We start from the raw sequence: 20,707 nt of genomic DNA, 5'->3' as shown, positions 1-20,707 counted from the left end.
TATTACTGTTCAATCTATATAAGGGTGTCAGGCATATTCCAGCGAGAATAGCAATTAGAGTGTATCTTGCAGTAATCCCCCTGCCAAAGCATCATAATTCATCAAACACAAAGAGCAAAAACATCATAAATGCTCACGCATACAATTCTGCTTCAACCTGCTCATGCATCTTGAAACCCCGGAACAACAGAGCCCTTAAACAGGTCATTACTATCGATTATCCATGTTGGAATATGTAATCATCAAATCATTATCAGTCGAGGGTCCGCATACGCAGCCCTCCAGTGTGAAACACTGTTCACTCGCGCATTCGCTTCGCAATGTCCACATCAGTGTCCTCGCCCACAAATGTCCATTCTTCAATGTCGGCCACGTCGTCATCGGCCTCTTGTTCCGCGATGGTCTTGGCTGCAGGAGTCGGCGAGAATGGCGTCGACGAAGCAATCGACCGCTGTCGGACCAGATCCTTCGCATACTCGAGGTCCCGGTAGATGGCCTGGATCGCGGTATCCACCCCATCTTCCTGTTTTGACGTTAGCCTGCCGATGCAGTAATTGCCTCTGAAGAGGAACTTACGCTTCGAATCTGCTTGCCCAGTTCGCGTGCCTTCACAATCATTCGCTCGCTGTGGGTCGCCTCCCACAAGGCTCTCGAGAAAACGCTCACATTCAGCCTCTTCATGCAGATACCTACTCCCAGGTCTTCGACTCGGGTGCCGAAGAAGAATTGATCGCCGAAGAATGGCTTGATGATGGTAGGCACGCCAGCACGCAAGCTAGCCCCAGTAGTTCCCGCCCCGCCGTGATGCGCTGCGGCATCGATTTGTGAGAAGAGCCAGTCGTGAGGTGCAGCCTGGATCTGGAAGATCTCCGGTGGCAGGGGAATCTCTGCTTTGGCACTTGAAGGGTCGCCCAGTCGATCAGACCATCCTTTGGACAAGATACAACGCACGTCCGCCTTCTGGACCGCTTCAACGACAGTCCGAGTGAGAGCCGATGGGTCCGAGACGACAATTGAGCCGAACCCAATATATACTATCTTCTTGCCATCGTCGCGAGCACGTCGAATGAATCCCATCAAGTCTGCCGGTGGAGTCCAGTCTGTTCCCTCGTTCAAGAACCAGTACCCAGTGATGCGGATCCAGTCGGGATAGTCCAAGGGTGGAGGTACCACAGTAGGGGAATAATTGTAAAGAAATGGCACCTTGTTCGGTTGCATCTTGTCTAGTCCAGTCGCTTTGAGACCTAGTTCGATCTTTCTCCACCGGTTCACCTGCCCCGCGATCGCCTTCCAAAAGACATTGTCAAACATCACATACGTGATGTAGTTATAGGCTCCACCCATTTTATACTCCGGGACGGCAAACGCGTGTGGATACGCTCGTGTCCGGGTCCAAGGCATCGTAAAGGCACGGAAGTATGGGATGCGAAGGGCCTCGGCGATATGGATGCCAGCCATCGCGCTCGGCGACTCAATGAGCAGGTCACTGTCCTGGCAGGCCTTCCAGGCAGAAGACAGTAGATCGTCAATCCAACCCCGGAACTTCGTTGAGGCCTCTTTAAGGAACGAATACGTGAACATTCCATTTTCCACGCAGATCCGCATCAGTTCCGCGGGGTCGCCCTCCACAGGCGCAAACTCAATGCCGTGCTTTCTCACCCAGGGCCCGAACTCTGCATGAGTTGCGATCCTAGGCCGGTGGCCTTCAGCAAGGAGGCCCTTGCACAAGGCAATGTATGGCTGCACATCACCACGGGAACCGATGGTCAGACATGTGATTCGTAGGGACTCAGTGGGTTTGAAGTTGATGATGGAGGCGCGTGGGTCATCAAAAATTGGATGAAGTTCAGAGGACTCCACGAGCGCGGAGCGGGAGCTTTGCAGCACAGACGCATCCAGCCGTGCTTCAAGAAGCATACGGTGCTCTGCCTTTGCTGCTTCCGACTCAACCTTCTCGTCTTCTTCCCCGAGTAGCCCAGACTCTGCCAGAAATCTCACCGTCTCAAGACCTTGATGCAGTGTGACGGCGCAATCATCCCGGATATCAGAAGCACTGAACTCGAAAAACAGCTCTTCATGGCCTCGAATCACGACCACGAGGCCATGGTAGCCAAATCGGAAGCCTTTTTCCTTATCGACATTTTCAATGTCCTTCAAAGGGAGAATCATCTTAGTGCGAGTTCCCGGCAAAAGACTGCGGAAACACAGCTTCTTCTGACTGATATAGATCTTGCCGTAGAGTGGCAGCACTCGATGTAGATATGCAAAGTAGGTCGCTTGGAGCTTTTCGGTGGGGGGTAGCGCAAAGTGCGCACGAAACCGGTCACCATCCTTGCATCCTCTCTCCTTGTCTTCGGGATCGACGGCTTGATCGTCGGCAAGTATCCCCTCGGCTTCTCCGTAATGCTTCCGGCCACCGGCCCACATCCCGGACACCTTTTCTATGTAGCCCATAGATTCACTTGCAAGGATGTTGCTCATCTGCTTCGACCGCGTTTTGAGATACTCCGCAAACCCGGCAGCGCGCTGCAAAGGGTATGTTCCCGCCCGTACGATGTCATTCAGAGCGTGCGCCGAGGGCTGTATTCGCGAAGAGCCTTGAGTTTGAGTTTCCTGGTCAAAGTCACTCTGAGTATACTGGATTTCTTGCCCTTCTCTGGTAAATGCAGGCCCCGCAGTATCGTTGCCGTAGGCATGCATCGATCGAGTTGTTTCATCAGAGTATCGCCGGGGGGTTCGACTAGCTGCGGAAGGACCTCTCCGTAAGCTTTGAATTGTAGGAGAGTGGAAGACGTCGCTTCTGTTCAGGATCTGACTGGCCGATTCTGTTGTGTCTGTCATTGACTGCAAGAGGGCAGAAGACTCGGTGGTGTGCTCCAGGGCATGGCTAAACGACGTCGATGAGTCCTGCTGTCTCGTTGAAGGAGACATGGTCATCGGATCATTGCCAAATACAACCTGACCTGTGCTTGCACTTCTCCGTCGCTGCATGCTAGCATTCGCGCCGCCTCGAGGTTGACTTGTACCACTAGTGATTGACCACCTATTTTGCGCCACCCGGGAACGACGGGAGCGAGTCAAATGGTTGGGTTGAGGTGATAGAGCCTGCTGTGACCGTTTCATCGGGGAATTGTCAACAAGACCTTTCAGATAGTTGAAAGCGTCTTGGCCGGAATCGAAAAAGGAGAAATAGTACTGCGTGACTCGAATTAGTGGATGCCATCTCGGCATTGGAGTCGATGAACGTACCTCGTCAATCGCATATGTTTCCTCGCTCTCGACAATACGGATTTTGAAAGTCTCGGCAAAGTCGACCATCGGACTTTCCTCTATGTCTATAATGCTCTCAATCGGAAAGGAGATCTTCACACTGTCGCCTTCATTATGAGTCCGGAAGATGACTTTTTGTAGAGCCTTGACCCATTCCTTGGCACTCGCGGAGCTGTCTGCTCTGAAGTAGTAGGTTCGCTGATCGGTTGTGACCTGGAAATCTCTCGTCTCTCGGCTCTTGTCCTTTGGTTCTGCTAAGGATGCAGAGATCCCATAGCGGAGATCGACGTGGCCGCTGGGGAAGTACAGATTCGAGGGGTCTGCATAGTATGAGAGCACATCGCCTTTCAGGGAGAACCAGTAGCGATTGTATTTAGGGTTCTTCCGGCCCCGTTTGTAGAGAAACCCGGATTTGATAGCCGCAGTCGATTTCTTGGGTAAGTAGGCATAGAAGCAGATGTGGCCTTCCGTGACATACATGTATCCCTGAAGCAGCATACTCTGTAAGAGCGAACACGCATACTCGACAACCACTTTCTCCGGGGCGTCGAACCCAAACATCTCTTTGAGTCGCACGGAGAGGGAGGTCCCCGACGACTGCTTGTGGTCTTTGTCGCTCTCTTCGTCCGTTCGGTCCGAGGAGCTTTCGGGAGACTCCTTCGCGTCCAATGCGGCTTGTGCTTCGACCATGCGACTGAGAACAGGGGCCGCCCGCGGCGTAGCACTGCGTGGTCGTCTGGGGGTCGAGGCCCGAGACATCTCATCGTCCGTGGGTGGTTCTGAATGTATGGTGGGTTCTCGCTCTTTGCCTCGCTTGGCTGTCGACATGAATGATCGCAAAAGCTTGTTCTCAGACAAGACCCTCTGGTGACGACGCCCTCTATCTTGCGGTGGGCCTGTGGGTTTGGGAGACCGGCGACTACCGGGCCCGACCTTGTTGGGCGACGCAGAAGTCGATGTGATGTCTTCATGCTCCTTTGGAGTGCGGTCTTCATTCTCCCCATCACTGTCGCTTGATTCGTCGAATCGTGCATGGAAGTCCGATCTAGAGCCCACAGCGGCGATCATGGAGAATATGGATTGCTGCATGTACTGCATGTGACCGTCGCGAGCTGCGACGCCGGCGGGGGGCGCAGAGAAGTCGACTTGCGCATCGTGGTCGTCTTTTAGTCGTTCCGGGAAAGCACTGGCAAAGATGCGGCTGGAAGAGATGGACTGCTTGCTTGCGCTGAGCCTCCGGTCCACTCGCCGTTTGGTATCGTCGATAAAGGGTCGCATGGTTGTAACGGTTGAAAGAAAATGTGGGACAAACGAGTGAACTCTGAAATGAACAGGCACAGAGAATATGAGCTTGATGCAGATGCTGACAATAATAGTGCGGATGATGGCGATGAGGAACGTGATCGGCCCTTCAGGATCAAAGGAGTCAGTAGGTGTAGGTTCGAGTCACGTTAGAGGGTCAAGAGAGTACACAGCTATCTTGAAGCATGTGACCCGTTATGTCAAAGGAGTATAGTTAATGATCACAGAGAGCGAGAGCTTCGCCTCTAGGTTGTGAACAAAAAAGAGAAAAAGTGGATGAGTCGAAAGTCAAATCGAACGCACCGGACGTGTGCTAGAAAAGCAGCTGTCTGATAAGGCAGGTTGACAGATAGCCTGGAGCTATGGAAGAAGTGCCGGAATCACAAGGCTGGTCAAGCCGTCAAGGCAGCAGAGACCGAAGTTGGGGAAGCATGGTCAAAAGGAGAGACTAGGATGTTTGAAAGATTGTGGGAAGGGGGGGAGGAGAGCTTCTGGAATGTAAGGAAGGATAAAGAGTGAAAGAAGAAATAGGCGGTCGAGCAGGAACAGCCGCAGTAGCAGCAGGCTGGTTTGGTTGAGTTGTGTGATGCAGAGCAAAGGAAGCAAGCAAGCAATAGATAAGTTAAGGAACAGTTAAGGTAGTACTTGGGGGGGTCCGGGGGTGGGAGAAGACTCCACTGGCGTCATGTCTGGCTCCAGTCTGTATCAGCTGTTCACTGAATCTATAGTGACCAATCAATACTTGGGCATGTGATTTCCCCCGGAGTCGGGATCAATGCTACACTTGCCCCTCATTGGTTTGTTCTGCTAATGTAAGCAAGACCGGTGTTACTCAGCGGTATCTGGGTGGAAATATAAATTACCACCTCAATCAGCGCAAGGAGGACGAGGACCCTGGCAAACTACTTTGGAACTTTGGATAGTTGATAAATTCAAACTTATTGCAACCTCCATGTGGTTATCCGATCTCATGTGAACGGTTGTCCGGGCAGCAGCCTGGCAGGCCCCAACTTCTATCGTTCTATCGTCTTTATGATCCACGAGGCTCCAGTACGAGGAGTTAGTGGCTAAGTTACGCCTAGCAGCCCTGTTCGAAACCCAAAGTCGGGGTTGATCGGCACTAATTGTTGTCGGCGGTGGGCCCAGAATAACCCTCGTCTGAAAATAGAGTCCTGCCCTCCAACTTGGAATACTGCACCCTATTGCAATTTGCGACACAGGCGATTGTTGCATATATACAAGTAGACAACAGTCACATAATTATCACATGCCAAACGGAGCCGCAAGATTACACCTTGTCTAGTAATGCCAACTTTTAATAGAAGAAACAAAGGATAGCAGCCCCTCCCCCCCAATCATCGCCTCAATCAAGCCGCCTTATCCGCTTTCTTCCGCTTCTTCTCGTCTCGGCTCTTACTCGACTTCTTCTTGCTCTTCTTGTCCTCATCGGCCTCTACAGGCTCCGCGTCCTGGGACGATGTGTGCTTCTTGGACTTCTTGCGGGACACCTCGCTACTAGGCGCTCCTTCTTCCTCCGTAGGGTGGTGCTTGCGCTTCCGTTCTTCCCGCTCCTTCTCCGACGACTTGGGCACTTTGAACGTGGGCTCGTCTCCGTCGGACTCTTCGGCACTGGACCCGATCGTCTCGGGGGGCAGCTGTCCGCTTCCGACGGGGTGGAAGCGCATCTTCAGGTTCTTAGGCTGCTTGCGCGGGGGCTTGACCTGCTCCTTGGCGGCCGCGAGGATGTCCTCCTCCGACGCGCGGGGCAGGTCCACCAGCTCTTGGATGTGGTAGCTCGGGATGTTGCTGGCGGCCGTGCTGTAGTAGGTCTTGGTTTTCTGGTCGTAGAGCTGGAGGGTTTGTCCGCCCACCCCGGGCTGCTTGATGCTCTCCACGGGGATGCCGTATTGTACGCCCTTGTACTTCAGGACCGGCTTGCCTTGCATGATCTTGGCCAACGAGACTTCTTCGACTTTCGAGAGGGGGAGGTAGTCCGGCGCGGTGATGTGGTAAACCTGCTTGCCGCGCAGATCGGACAGGAGCGAGGAGACATTGCTTTTCGGGGCACTCTGCTGTTTCACCGACTTGAATCCGGAGGGTGCCTTGTATGGTTGAGGGGCGTGGGCCGAAGGCCTAGGAATTAGGCGGTTAGTGGTCATGTGTATCCAAGTGGTCTCGCAAAGCCTACTTGGTAGAGGTTGGTGTGCTTTCGCTCTCGCTGTCGCTTCCGCTCTCGCTGCTCGACTCACCCGCCGAACTGGTCGCGGACTCAGCCGAGGATGAAGCCATCGAAACATCCTCGTCGGAGACGGGGACTTTCTCTTCTGACTTGAATGCCATGGCGCCTCTCGGGATGACTGTTGTATGCGAATTGCTGGAAGTGGAAGAGGCCGCTACGTACGAAGCGGAACGCCGAGCAGTTATGCGCTACCCCGTGACCACGGTTGCGGATCGAATTCAAGCGAGAAAATTAACAAGTGCGTAGAGATGAGAGTGCGTTCGGAATCAGGCGCGATAACACAGCTGAGACAAAATGCACGAGGCTTGGGTCTGGGCAAGTTGCGAGAAACCCGATCCGGACTTTTTGGACGATAACCTTTTTTTCTGCTCCGCGAAGCACGGACCACCCGAGAAAGTCCGCGGCCTCAAATATGAACCTTTTTTGGCAGTCCCGCCGCAGACCACTCGCTCTTGCGCATTACAGCGGTAATCCTGGGTGCTTTCAATCGCTCGATCGAGAACTATGAAGAGAAAAGCGGAGAAGTCGCAAGCGGCTGGTATTTCCTTCCCTGTGAATCAATGGTTGCGCGGGTGTGCATTGTTACTGACTCGATTTCTGATAGCTCCGGTCAGCGCCTTCGCGGCCCGCAAAGCTCGTCAGCAGCAAGCGCTAAGTGCAGTAGTAGCAGTCGAGAAGCCAGTCGCCAACGAGTCGGCCAGCGAGCCTCCTTCGAAAAAGGCCCGACACTCCCCGGAAGAAGCGACCGCAGTCGAGCAGGAACGTACCAAGCCGAGGCGATCTACAAGGCGAAAGGATGCTGATCCGGTCGAGAAACCGACAGAAGAGGCGCGCAGGGTGACACGCTCGCAGAAAGACTCACGGCGACCGGCTGAGGAACAATCCCAACCCAGCGAGGATGAAGCCTCATCAGACGCTGAGTCGGAGGTAGAAGTTGCCGCCGTCGAGGAAGCCAGTGGTGTCGGGCTTGCGTCACTGCAGGGAGATGGCGACGAGTAAAGACCTTCCCTTGCAAGCTTCCTAAACCTTTACTGATATCTATAGATTCGAGTCGCCCGCGGACACCCCTGTGCAATTGCAAGAATTTCCCCTGTCGAAGACCCGCTTGAACAAGAACAATGTGGTGTACAGCGACGAGCATAGGCTCTGCGTCCGGATCAAAGAGAAGATGGTACGACCTTACAATTTAACATCGGACATCATCATACTTACAAAGTCTAGAGTCTTGTCTTTATCGGTCACTACGACCTCTGGGTTAAGCGTGGCGTGGTTAGCCTCATGGGTGCGAAGCTGCATCCCTCGTCTCGAGTCTACAGAGTCTACGCCCCCTCGACGCATTCCTTGCCGGTGATCAAATGCGTGTCTGGAGTGGACGGTGCGGCCGAGATAGAAGTCATGTCATGTCACAGCGGCATCTACCGTCTCAGGCATATGTCGCCCTTGTATGAGCGAGTATGGAACAGCAAGAACACCGCGGCCGACAAGATCACATTGAAGAATGTGTCGCCCTCGACCAAGCGCACGTTCTCAGTGGTAAGTCTGATCCCTCCTTCTGTCTGATCCACGACTAATCCTCCTCCAGCTATACACCTCTGCGGATGATTCCTTGAAGAGACACCTCCGACCCCTGCATCTCGAGAAGCAGTGGAGTTCAGCCATCAAGTCCCTGTCTCAGCGCGGTGGGCGACTCCGAACCCTGATCTGTGGTCCCAAGGCCTCTGGAAAGTCCACTTTCAGCCGCTACCTTCTCAACCACCTTCTCAGTCCTGCTCCGCAAACCGAGTCAAGTTATCGCAACACCGACGGCGTCGCCTTTCTCGATCTCGACCCCGGCCAGCCTGAATTTTCTCCCATGGGACAAGTATACCTTGCCCATCTTCGCTCCCCAGTCTTTGGCCCTCCATTCTCTCACCCATCGTTGGACGATTCCCGCAACGGCACCATAATTCGAGCTCATCACATCGGCGCAAGCTCCCCCAAGGAAGACCCGGATCACTACGTCCTAGCGGCCAAGGACCTCATGGATCGCTACCGCTCTCTGCTGGCGAGCTACCCCCAATGCCCCCTGATTATCAACTACCCTGGGTGGATTTTCGGCCTTGGACTCGAGGTGGCTACCTACCTCGTGAGCTCTCTGGGTCTTTCAGACGTGGTCTACATGAGCGAAAAGGGGCCCGCCGAGGTGATCGAGCCTCTGGGTCAGGCCGCCGCACAGGCCAAAGTACCTCTGACGATCCTTCCATCCCAACCCACCGATTTTGTGAGCCGGTCCAGCGCGCAGCTCCGGTCCATGCAGATGCAATCCTACTTCCACAAGACCCACTCCAGCGACATGGATCACCCGTTGTGGCTCGAGCAGCCCCTCTCGCGCACCCAGCCCTTCCAGGTTCACTACTCTGGCCCCAACCAGGACATCCAAGGCATCATGGTCATGGGTTCGCAGATCCATCCCGATCTGCTCTCTGAAGTTCTGGACGGAAGTCTCGTCGCCGTCATCGCCGTGGAATCTCCCAACGCGCTTCTCGGCGGCAACTCTACCCCCGAATTCACCACCACCACTACTTCGGCTGTTACCGCCGACGCCAGCGACGCCGCCTCCGACATCAGCATGGCTGACGACGACAACGACCACAACAACAACAACAACAACGGGCCCTCCAACCACCCAAACCCCGCCACAACAACGACCCTCGCCTCCAACATCACCCTCACCCCCCACGAATCCCTCCCCTACCTCTTCGCCGGCTCCGGCAGCTCCAACCCGCTCGACCCGCGCAAATCCCACAGTTTGGGTCTGGCCCTCGTCCGCTCCATCGACCCGGCCTCCCACACCATCGACCTCGTCACCCCGATCCCCCGCGCCCAGATCGAAAAGGCCCGCCAACAGGGCCACTCGCTGGTCCTCGTGCGCGGCCTCCTGGACAACCCCAACTGGGCGATCAGCGAGGACTACTACGCGGCGCGCTCGGCGCAGAAACGACACCGGGACGCGTTTGAGAAGCTCGCCAAGCGGACCGGTGGCCAGGCCAAGGCCGTCGACGCCGCGGAGGCACGCAGCCACCAGCGGGTGACGGAGTTGCTTAAGGATCGCGTCCGCCGGGCGAGCACCAACGTGCCCTGGATGACGGTGATCGAGGATCCCCGGAATCGACAGGCGGACGGCGCAGTGGGTACGCCGCGGGAGAAGGGACTGTGGAAGTTGAGGAAGAAGGCGTATTCGGGGAGTGGAAGTGAGGGGGAGGGGGATTGGTAGTTGGTAGGGACGATAGTGGCTAATGCCTGAAAATTTGGACTTTGGACTCTTTGGATTTCCGGCTTCAGTGGTCTTTCTGCCAGGTGTATATAGACGGATTTTGGATTGATGGGGAACTGTGTGAAAAAGTTGGTATGACTTGGTTTATAGATCAAATGTTGGAAGGGATTGGCCTACGTCTAATATCAGTAAACAAGCCTCTGGTGTCAGTGTGCTTGCGATTCAGATTGAAAGCAGCGCTAATGCACGGTCATTCTGTTGCCTGAGTAATCTTGAGCTCAGCCCGTGCTGGTCGATCCATATGGCCCGTCTCGCAGAGAGGGCGCGGTTTATCGATGTCTGGAATTGGTGATGGAAATGGACGGAAGACAGGGGTGGTTATCCTTTGGGCGAACGGTGGGTGGACGGTGGGCATACGGTGGGCAGACGGTGGGCAGACGGTGTGTAAGTGATGGGTAGATCGGGGTAAGATGGAGGGAAGATGGAGGGAAGATGGAGGGAAAATGGAGGGAAAATGGAGGGAAATTGGAGGGAAGATGGAGGGAAGCTAAACCATGCACGTACTATACAATCCGAGCCAAGCCAGTCCAGCCAACCCAATCTCACGCCCACATCTTGGAGATTGGTGCTTCTTAGTATAAATACCATCCGTGACCCTTCACTCTTGAACAATACTAATCTCTTCGTCCTGTTGTCCTCCCGTCTATCAATCCAGCATGTGCCCTCCTCGTTACCGCGTAGGTGAAGCTCCCACATTGTATCATCCGGATTCTACTCTCCACCTTGAAGAAAGTGGCCATCTTCAACCCTACTATTCACACATGTCTTATACGCCCGCGCAGGCGATGATGCAAGATTGGCTTCCTCCACCAACGCATCCCACCTCAGACTTGTTCTCTGTGGGTCCTCCCCCAGAGACAGGATCCGAGAATAGCAGTCCGCCTTTCGTCCCACTATCGGCCTCTGATATCAGTGCAGCATGGCTCTGGCCAGCTCCGATTTATACACCAGGAGAGATACATAAGTCTACGGAGATCTCTCTGGCCAACACCTTCACGAGCTCAGCTATCGCATCGCCCCAACCACCATCTCTTCCTCCCCAGGGACCTCAAATGCCTCTCCCAACATTGTCCAAGTCTGAATCCCCCCCTCGGTACGTTGCCCCCCTCTTTTTGCCCTCAAGGATCAAATCCTCTAATAATGACCCCCTCCAGACCCAGACCCAGTCACGTCCCCCAGTCCCGCTGCGAGTGGAAGAACTGCACCTACGACCGCCCCTTCCGCCGCACGGCCGACCTCAAACGACACATCATCGAACAGCACATCTCACGACGATCCCACCCTTGTCCACGAGGAGGATGCGAACGACAATTCACTCGACCGGAGCACCTGCGGGCCCATCTAAGACGGTGTCGTTTTCCTCTTCCCTCTCCCCCCCCCCTTTTTTCCAGAGTGACAGGAACGACGAAGGAGCAATAAGCACAACAGCACCTGGAGGTCGCCAAGGGGAAAGGAGGAGGAGGGCAAAGGATATGGTTTGGATCTAGTTGAACTTGAACTAGTATATCTCGAATGTGCCTCTGATTCGCCAACCCAGATCTACATCCTATTGTCGGGATCTCAATTTTTTTTTTGGTTCCCCCCCCCCCAATATGACCGCTTTCTCCCCTTGGCTGCACTTCCATTCTTCCTCTTGTCTCGAACGTCCCTACAGCCAAGCTATCGCTCCTCGTTCGATTCTTTATTTCTTTGAGTAAAATACGTGACTACGATTCGAAATAGGTCCCAGTGGTTCCACCACGCATCCGCGCGCATTCAAACACATAAGACATGAGTTAGGGTTGGAGTTCGGGACTAATGCCTTCCAACGCTCGAGAGAATCATGCATAATCTGATAGTGTCTTTCCAACCGCTCTGGAAGATACAGGGCAGTACCACTATGTTGGGGTCCGAGAACTATATACTGCTAGGTCAATGATATATCAATGCTGTGATTGAGAAATCAACCTCCCCCCTCGGGGGTTGTTGATGTCAATGCCTCAACCCCTGGCTAGATATCCGGCATCATAGCTCTGCATTTTTCACCGACTAGTCTCCACTGCCTCTCGTTTCACGCTGAAAAGTCCGCAACGAGCACCAAACTACATACGTTGTTCATTGATAACCCCCGCAATCAGGGTAGGGTTCCCCACAGACCCCGATAACATGGGATGATCGAGATTATTTGTATGGTACATCTATATACCGAGCTAACGAGGTACATAATACTCGTACAGATACTTACAATCATCGGCTAGATATCTAATCAGTCATGACTCGGGTACGACGCCAATGGCGCCCTGCGCATGTCAGATGGGAGCTTATCTCGGACATTTTGATAACTGTCTTGAAATGGACACATACAGGATTGAGGTGCATTAAACTCCGAGCATGGCGGGTGCGTGTCTCCCTTCAGCCACACCGCCACGCCACCTCTGGGTTCCGACGCATAGATCTATAGACAGATGTCCAGTACTGGTACTCGATGGAATTGATGAGCAAAACACAGAAGCTTTACTTCGATCTAATAATACAATCGTGATTAAGTCCCATAAGACCCTTAAACCCATAAGTTACATGCATGCATGCCAAATGTCTCACAAGTGCATCCTTCGTTGCCTCGTACTGACATTCAATCATGGATTCATGAGCCACATCATTCCCTCCTCTCGAAATTAGTATCATAATAAGACAGTCCCCACCCACTGACACGGGGCGCGGGGGAAAGAAGCGAAAGCTAAACAGGGGCCGCTTGTCTAAGGACATGCTGAAAACCATTGGAGCAAACCCGGGAATGTGCCCAAACTCCATCTCAATCTTAAAGAAGGCGCCGTAGTCTATGTGGAATCCCGTAAAAAGTCCGCAGAGGAAAAAGCAGATGCAAAAAAAATAAAAAGAAAAAGACCCGAACACCGTAAAGCTCGATCAAAGTGTCCGAAATGAGGATCACGTGGGGCAGCAAAGTGTAGTAGGCAGTGTAATAAGACACTACATGATTGATGTGTTGTGGATCAGTTGATCGTGAGTGGAACATCCACTTGTTGTAAAGAAGGGGCCATGAGAACTCAGGCGACAACAGGTCGGCGAGCGGTGATGGGGATAGGCTTTGGTCCGGCGGCAGAAGACAAGTTCAGAGTTGCCATCCCCAGATCGGTATCATCATCGAATCGCTGGGAGGCTTTGCGCCGAGACTTTTCCTTCCCACCTGCCATAGAGGTAGACTGTCGTCTCGCTGCAGCAATGCCTTCCTCTTCGCGGATAGTGCTGATGATTTGCTCTTCCGAGACCGGGTATGTGCCGAACTGATGGCCAAGCTGTTGGAGAAGAGCTACGAAGTGCGCGTGGATTTCCGCAAAAATGTACTGGTTCCCCGTAATCTCCGATAGGTTCCTTGCACGAACGGGACCAGGCCGGCGGAGTTGACCGGCCGGATCCAGTGCACGCCCGGTGAGAAATGAAGAAACAGGTGTGTACGGTTTATTTCCGTCCCGGTCAGGGCCCTTGTTCTGCTCCTCCCGGCGTTTTTCTTCTTCCTGGAACTTCTCTGCTGAATGCGCCATGCCGGCTGCAATGCGCCCGAAGGTTCGCCAGATGACGGGGGACGCCCGGAATGCCCTGCCTGCATCTCTACCCGCCAAGGCGAGGAAAGCGTAGCTGCGTCGTTTCCCACGAGCCATTGAATCGGGAAGACGAAAGACGAACGCAATGGTATAGCCAGCGATTCCGTCCCCGAAACTCAAGGGTCCGGACGATAGTCCGCGGGGTAAGAGCTCACAACTCAGGGTCCGGATCGACGAGCGACGAAGAAGGGCGTAATCGGTAGGATTTGGAGGTCCACGCAGGGACAGGTAGGTGAGAATATGTGAGTGGCAAGAAGCATCCGACGTAACCGAGGACGAATGGAGAGACTCCGGATAAGATTGATGGACGTGCGGGTCGCCATCTTCATGATCAGCAGAACTATTGCCACAGGTGTAAACCACCTGCCGGGAGCGCAGGACCGGACTACCGTTCCGACCCTTGCCGTCACTCTTGGGTGCCCCCGGTGCCCCAGGCGGTAGCTGTTTGCTTACATTTTCCGGTAGCGTCAAACTACAGCTGGCACAGGTGTCCCCCTCCGCGCCTCCCAGATGGCTCGAAGGTTGCTGGGTCTCGGCGGGTGGGGTCTTGGTCTTCAAAAAGTACGGGTGGTCTTCAATCCGAGGTGACCGGTCGCCGGCTTCCGGGCTCCTTTCAGATAGTTTGGCGGATGAAGGGGGCTTGCTGTTTGTGTGACTTTGCATGCCATGAGAGGAAGCGGTATCGTGAGAGGTGGCAGGGGTATCGGTGGGAGAATAGTCGGAAGGCTCGGGATAGCATTGTTGGCAGGCGAAAGGGAGAACCTGCGAGCAGATGATCGAGGTTGGACCATGCACCTCGCAGAAATGCGTCAAAGAAAGCTAGAGGCGCGTCGGTTAGTTCACTGGCGCGCTAGATTTGATGCTGAAGGGCGGAGCGGAACAGAAGCAGAGCCAAAAAGAAAAGAATCCCCTTGCCATGTCGCACGCTTGTCTCAGACATCGTTGCGTCCAGCCGCGGGCGAGATAATGCGGGAGACAATGCGATTGCATGCGCTTGAGACCCAATCGAACGTAACACATCACAGGCACGCGTTCTCACGGGTAGAACCAAACCAGTTGCGACGAAGGAGGAAGAGACGAGGGGCGTCACTTACTATGAAATCCATGTCTGCGAAAGCTTAAGGTCTAGCGAAACCCAACAACCACACTAGACCATTGTTGCAATACATGCTTTCCCGGTTGCAATGTAGGTGACAACAGTGGTGGTAATCCCAGGCAATGACGCAAATTGACCACCACAGAGAAGAGAAGGAGAAGGAGGAATAGTAGATGGGTGTGGGAGGGAGAAATTCTGGGTGAGGCTGACCCAGAACCAGAGAGTGGGAAAGTTGAGATCGGTTGAATCAGTAAGCAACAAGCAATCAATGGTCAGTCAGTGCAACTGCAACTGCAAAGACCAGCTTGCAGGGACAAAAGCAAAGACAAGGAGGAGAAGTAAGAAAAGGAAGAGAGGAGAGAGAAAGTCCAGAAGAGCGGGACTTGGGGATGCGGTAGAATAAGAGCGAGACAGAGAGAGAGACATAGGCCGCGACGGAGAGGGTCGAGCGGAAACAAGGTAGAATAATCACGGACACATTTTAGTTTTAGTTTAGTTTAATTTTCCTGAGATTGTTTTAGTGAGCTTCTGATAATAATCGGGAAAGGAAAGGAAAGGGAAGGGAGGGGGGGGGGGGGGGGAAGAAGAGTGGAAAGAGGAGCCAGGGCCGGAAGTGGAGCGCATCGGCAGCAACTGAGTATTCGTACTGTGTAGTCTTAGTAGGTAAAGTAGCAGCGCCCGCGGCAGAGTGAACTTCACTGGCACTGAATGGGCTGGTCTGGCCTGTGCCGGCTTTGGTGTTGGTTTGGTAAGAAGTCGGTAACACTGGGTAATAACACAGCCAACGGTAACGTAACCATACCCACTTGAGGGCAGGAACCACCACCACCAATGGAACTTTCCATCCACCCAGATTATCAAGCAAAGTTAACATACACATGTAACAACATACATGATACTCCATCCGTACAGTGGCCAAAATTCATAGTGCTTCCATACTTCCACCAGTTCATCGTTCCATGTCTCGTGCAAAAGTTTCCCTCACAACGAAGTACACATACGTAGCAGCAACAGAGTCTCGCTGGATGTACCCCGTATAGCGGATTAAAATAGACTATCGAATACTCATACCTAACCTCAGGCTTTCTTTCCTCCCCCCTTTCCTTCGATGGATGGTCACCTAGAAGAAGCCCGAGACTAGTCGCCCTTCAGCCCGTCAGCCGGATGGAGCCCGACAGAAAACGGTTTCGGCCTAAGGCGATTTAGCAGGAAAGCCACTTGTAAAACCAGATCAAGCATTAGTCTACGTTAGTTGGCATTCATCGCATCGCTGATGCTGCTGCTGCTGCTGACAGTCTGACTCGGGAAGAGAGCATGGGAACGTAGTATATCCTCGTCATCTATCTCGTTTTCCCCTTCCTTCCTCACAACCATATCCGATAACTTTGCCGATCCCTGAACCATAGTGTCTGCCGGCTGTAAGGAAGAAACCGCGCCTGACACTATAATGGTCAGTGGTTACTTAAGGCAGCGACCTCGGAGGTATTCGTAGGTACTCAATAATAACCAGAAAATCCCATTCGGAACCCTTTGGCGGTACTTGCCAAACGCCCGAAGGACCCTAACAAACTTCCGTACCCAATTTGACGGGACGGCCTCTGGCCGCTAATCTGCTTCGTTTTACGCAATCGAAGCCCTATAGAACGGCAGATGGAAGAAGTCAAATTCGTTCCCACCGGAGATGCTCGACTTCTAGCCCAGTCCACTCGCCCACACGCACATACTACACACATACTGTACACACATATTGTACACGCACATACCACAACCCACAACACACAAACACACTCAGTCTCGCGCTCTACGTACTCATATAAGCCTACCTCAATGATTGCCATTGTTTCGGTGGAATTTCCAGTCAGCCCCCTCAGGCACTCCGTTGATATTCCCAGATAGGATGTTGGTTCCGATCAGCCAAGTAGTATCGGCAAGGATCCCCTTCAATTACTCGATAACTGGAATGCGCCGATTCCTTCTCTCTCTCTCTCTCTCTCTGTTGATCATTGCTCGACCATCTTGCTGCTGCTTCTTTCCACGGCCCTCCTCCGTTCTCGGTGCCCCCTCCCTCTCTCCACTCCTCCTCATCTTCCCCCCTCATCTCTTTCGTATTCACCGTTACTTTGTTATGTTTTTGTTTTGTTTTGTTTTGTTTTGTTCTGGCCGTCATAGTTGAGTAATTGCTTTTTCTTTTTCATCTCCTTCTGCTGGGCAGCAAAAAAGAAAAGCAAGATAAAGATGTCATGCAGGCGCCTAGTGGGAATCACAAGCTAGACAAAATGCCAATTGATCATTGTCAAAGAACGCAAAGCCCCCCCCGGAGCGAGATCGATCACAGACACCACCCAGCATACTTCGTACATACATACACATCAAATAATTGCCGCCGCCCATGTCCGAGATAGCCGAAAGCGCAAACCAGGGTTCTACTTTTACTTTTACTTTCACCTCCTTGGATCCCTGCGGGCTGCGACGGATGAGGGAAGTATGGAGTAAACTACGGAGTACGGAGTACAGGACCTACTGTAAGTCTGTACACAAATTGAATTTAAAGAAGAAAAAAAAAAACAGAAGTAAGCTGAGTGGGCGGGGGAGAGTTCCTCCAGAAAAGTTCCCCATTCTCCGTCGCCGCCGCATCACAATTCTCAATCTTGACGCGCATACTCGTACATACTCTACGCTTTATTGACCCCCTCCCAAAGAAAAAAAAGAAAGAAAAAAAAACAAAAAAAAAAGAGAGGGCCCCAGACGGAATGGAATTATCCAGACGGGTGGGAAATATGGATGACCGGCCCCAGACAGTCAGTCCGTGAATCGGGGATTGGCATGACTATCTCCGCCACCTTGCCCGCATCATCAGCGGCATCATCATCACTACATGAGTAATGTAGGGAACGGGAGGAACTACAACTCCCTTGTACAGTATGTAATCAATCAATATTGGATGACGATTATATTGCTCGACAGGGCAGACCAGACCCTCTCTTTCTCTTCTTTCTTTTTCTCCCGTGCGAGTTCAGCCACCCATTAGACCTTAAACCCAACTCAGTAAGAGTGCGAAATGCGAGAGGACTTGCTGCCTGTCACATGCCCGCCCCAAGGGCGATCAATAATCAAGGATAGGGTATGGTATATCAACGGAAAAAGAAGAAAAGAACAAAAAAAAAAAAAAAAAAGGAGGCACTGGAAAAAGTAAGTGCAACGGTCGGATAAATGGCCGCCAGCTTGAGACCCGACGAAACAGGCCGTGTTGGTTGGGGGTGTTTTCGTTCGCGGGATGTAGGAGATTGATTTCATTGCGTCGCAATAATGAGATGATTCTTGTAATGGATCGTCATGGGCTTGCGACGCGGAGGGAATCTGGAGTACATAGTCTAGTAGGCGCGGTGGGAGTGGTGATTTGGAGTAGGTATATACCACAACGCAACTACTACGTTCAAGACTTTTGGAGATGAGCAACGCAATCCTTCCCCGCTACCGCTTTGCTTGTTGCCTTGAAGTTTAAACCCGAAGCAATCTAGAACTTTAAGGAAGGGAAAGGACTCCGTAGTATAGTTAGTACAGGCCTTGGCCCTTCGCTTGTCTCGCCCTATCCCTTCACCTCTTCCTTCTCTTCCCGAAACGAGCAAGGCACTGAGTAGTCCGATAGTCCGAGGTAGTCAGATAGATCCATGCTGATGTTCGAGTCAGACAACAAAATGGATGGAATGTTACGGAGGAGGAGTTCCCCTCGAGTCGCTTCCGATTCCTTACGCTCCGATTTGCTCGCGGTCGGGTTGAGGACTGGCCCAACCGGGATGGATTCCAATCCTGCGAAAACGGCAGCGGGATTGGAACTGGAACCCTGAACCCTCAATCGGCTCACGGCATCGAACTACGGTACTATCGAGATTCCTAGTTACGAGTAACTACTAGATACTAGATTCGTTTAGACAGGAGAATACATGCTCTCGATCTGCCTTGAACATTGCGGTGCATTCAGCTCCACCCCCTCCTAGCCACGCGGAAGTGTTCTTGCTTCCATTTTCTGCATGCGGAGTGCAGCACATACAGTACGGAGACTCCGTCCTTACAGCTGTTACTGTAGCGGTTACTGCTGCTTCCGCGGTAGCTAAATTCGCATTCCCCTCATGCAACCATGACAGTTTCCGCGGCCTAGGCGACTGACTGACTTACTCTTAACATATAGTTACTGTACCCAGGGTACTGTACTCCATACACAGCTGTTGTTTTGCTGTTGTTTCTCCTTACCTGACACCCCACGTAACTTTATTATTCAGTTTCTGTCCTAGCAACGAGAATGTCTCATTCATTATCCGGGGAGGAGTGAGTGTCTTACTCTCGAAATTTCGACGAAATTAAGCCGACACCATAGGCTGAACTAGGCCGACTCAAGTTCTCGAACCGGGCAGCTTCCCGGTTGACTTTGGTTGACTTTGACTGGGGGTCGGTCATCACGTCACACTGCATCATAAGTCATGGTTGACAAGTTAGTTACTTTGATGTACAGTACCTACAGTATTCAGTACTTCAGTACATCATGGATGTACTCATGTAGACGGTCAATGTGTGTGTGTGTGTGTGTGTGTGTGTGTGTGTTTTGCGCCATGGATCATTCTAGCCATTGACCATTCATTCTTTTCTTTTTTTTTTGTTCCTCGACTTATCACTCGCGACCGACAGCCCCGACCGGTCGACTACTACTGACTGCCCTGGGCCCCAATTGTTGCCTGGTCTGCGCCCCGGTCGTGATAGATCGACTCTAAAAGGAAGCGATCTATCCATCTACCTACATACACTATCTATGCCAGGGGTGACTGCCTTTGACTTGACGGAAAGCGATAGGTGTTATCAGTAAACCCCTATCTCAGGGCCTGGCAGCCCTGGCTTAGGATAAGTCGTATCATTTTGTACCGTAGTAATATAGCAAGGGTCGATTGTAGTCCGGGCCTCCGCATCCCAGGGTGCATTTTCCCTCCCCGCCGATAATCTCTACTGGAGAACCACCGCATCGCGCTTATCGGGGTTATCTTCAGCCTCGCCGCTGCATTTCTTTTGGGGAGATCTTATCCTACTCAATTGCTGGCTGGATCACACCGATGATGAGGTCGCATTGCGATCATAGCCCGTGACGATCAGCGAGAAGTTCGATTCGCCATCCATGGTACGACAGTTCAAAACAAATTACCGCGGAAACGTATTTACTTTACCAGAACCAGAAGCACCGCACGCACGAGAAGAGGAAGGAAAGCACACGACGACGCCGGGTGGGATCAGCGAAAGCTGTGGTGCAGTGGCGGGTAAATGAAAGGCTAGGGCAACGGGCACCACTACGCAGTCCGGGCGGCGGAAGAACAAAACTACGTACTCACAACACAGAAAGAAAAAAGTGGACCCTTTCAATTCTCATCTGCAATTCAATTGAGTCAATTCCATTTCCAGGTCCAGGTTTTCCCCACCGCATCACTAAGCATCGCCTGCCTCGACCTACCACAAATCAAACAACCAAGAAAAAAAGAACTGGGCCTGAACTCCACGTGGCAATCGAATCGTGTGATTGGATCAACAGTGGATCAAGACCTGACACCGCGCGACGAAAGGAGGAAACGACCACGGCAGCCTGCCCTGAGCGGAGCAGATAAACAAACCAGAAACAATGCCCAGAATTCGCTCAATTCAACCACCGGCGGTTTGGTTTGCTCGGAAGGACGGAGTACGGAGACTCAGTAGTCTAACTGTCTCAATCTCGATGCTTGGCCACCAGTGCAGCAATTCCAGCCGATGATTCTCCGCTTTCGTGCATATGGGTTGCTCTCGGTTACCAGGTCTCCGGGTTTAGCTTGAGACTCAGTTAGTTGCTCTGCGCAGCTGAAGAGAAGCTGGACGGCAGT

At 52.6% G+C, this 20,707-nt stretch overlaps 4 protein-coding genes across 4 annotated transcripts; 1 reads left to right on the top strand and 3 right to left on the bottom strand.

Annotated features, from left to right (window-relative positions):
* Positions 1-9: 9 nt before the first annotated feature.
* atg26 (UDP-glucose:sterol glycosyltransferase) lies at positions 10-4,658 on the bottom strand. Its single transcript, XM_025631828.1, has 3 exons — positions 3,250-4,658; positions 577-3,195; positions 10-523 (listed from the first exon to the last, which is right to left on the bottom strand). Exons 1-3 carry the CDS (start codon positions 4,546-4,548, stop codon positions 299-301), a joined length of 4,143 nt encoding a protein of 1,380 aa, XP_025494151.1. The 5' UTR covers positions 4,549-4,658; the 3' UTR covers positions 10-298.
* A 961-nt stretch (positions 4,659-5,619) lies between these two features.
* On the bottom strand, positions 5,620-7,123 carry BO82DRAFT_330600 (DNA-directed RNA polymerase I subunit RPA34). Its single transcript, XM_025633105.1, has 2 exons — positions 6,761-7,123; positions 5,620-6,705 (listed from the first exon to the last, which is right to left on the bottom strand). Exons 1-2 carry the CDS (start codon positions 6,910-6,912, stop codon positions 5,940-5,942), a joined length of 918 nt encoding a protein of 305 aa, XP_025494150.1. The 5' UTR covers positions 6,913-7,123; the 3' UTR covers positions 5,620-5,939.
* Positions 7,124-7,273: 150 nt separating this feature from the next.
* On the top strand, positions 7,274-10,294 carry grc3 (putative RNA processing protein Grc3). Its single transcript, XM_025632214.1, has 5 exons — positions 7,274-7,349; positions 7,416-7,806; positions 7,856-7,982; positions 8,033-8,344; positions 8,394-10,294. The coding sequence occupies exons 1-5, from the start codon at positions 7,316-7,318 to the stop codon at positions 10,062-10,064; spliced, it is 2,535 nt and encodes an 844-aa protein (XP_025494149.1). The 5' UTR covers positions 7,274-7,315; the 3' UTR covers positions 10,065-10,294.
* A 2,874-nt stretch (positions 10,295-13,168) lies between these two features.
* On the bottom strand, positions 13,169-14,829 carry BO82DRAFT_372750 (folliculin domain-containing protein; the record flags this gene model as incomplete). Its single annotated transcript, XM_025637331.1, has 2 exons — positions 13,169-14,542; positions 14,818-14,829. 2 exons carry the CDS (start codon positions 14,827-14,829, stop codon positions 13,169-13,171), a joined length of 1,386 nt encoding a protein of 461 aa, XP_025494148.1.
* Positions 14,830-20,707: the final 5,878 nt, after the last annotated feature.

Source organism: Aspergillus uvarum (assembly GCF_003184745.1).
Source record: "Aspergillus uvarum CBS 121591 unplaced genomic scaffold BO82scaffold_13, whole genome shotgun sequence".
Taxonomy (NCBI): Eukaryota; Fungi; Ascomycota; class Eurotiomycetes; order Eurotiales; family Aspergillaceae; genus Aspergillus; species Aspergillus uvarum.
This window is presented reverse-complemented; position numbering and strand designations above follow the sequence as displayed.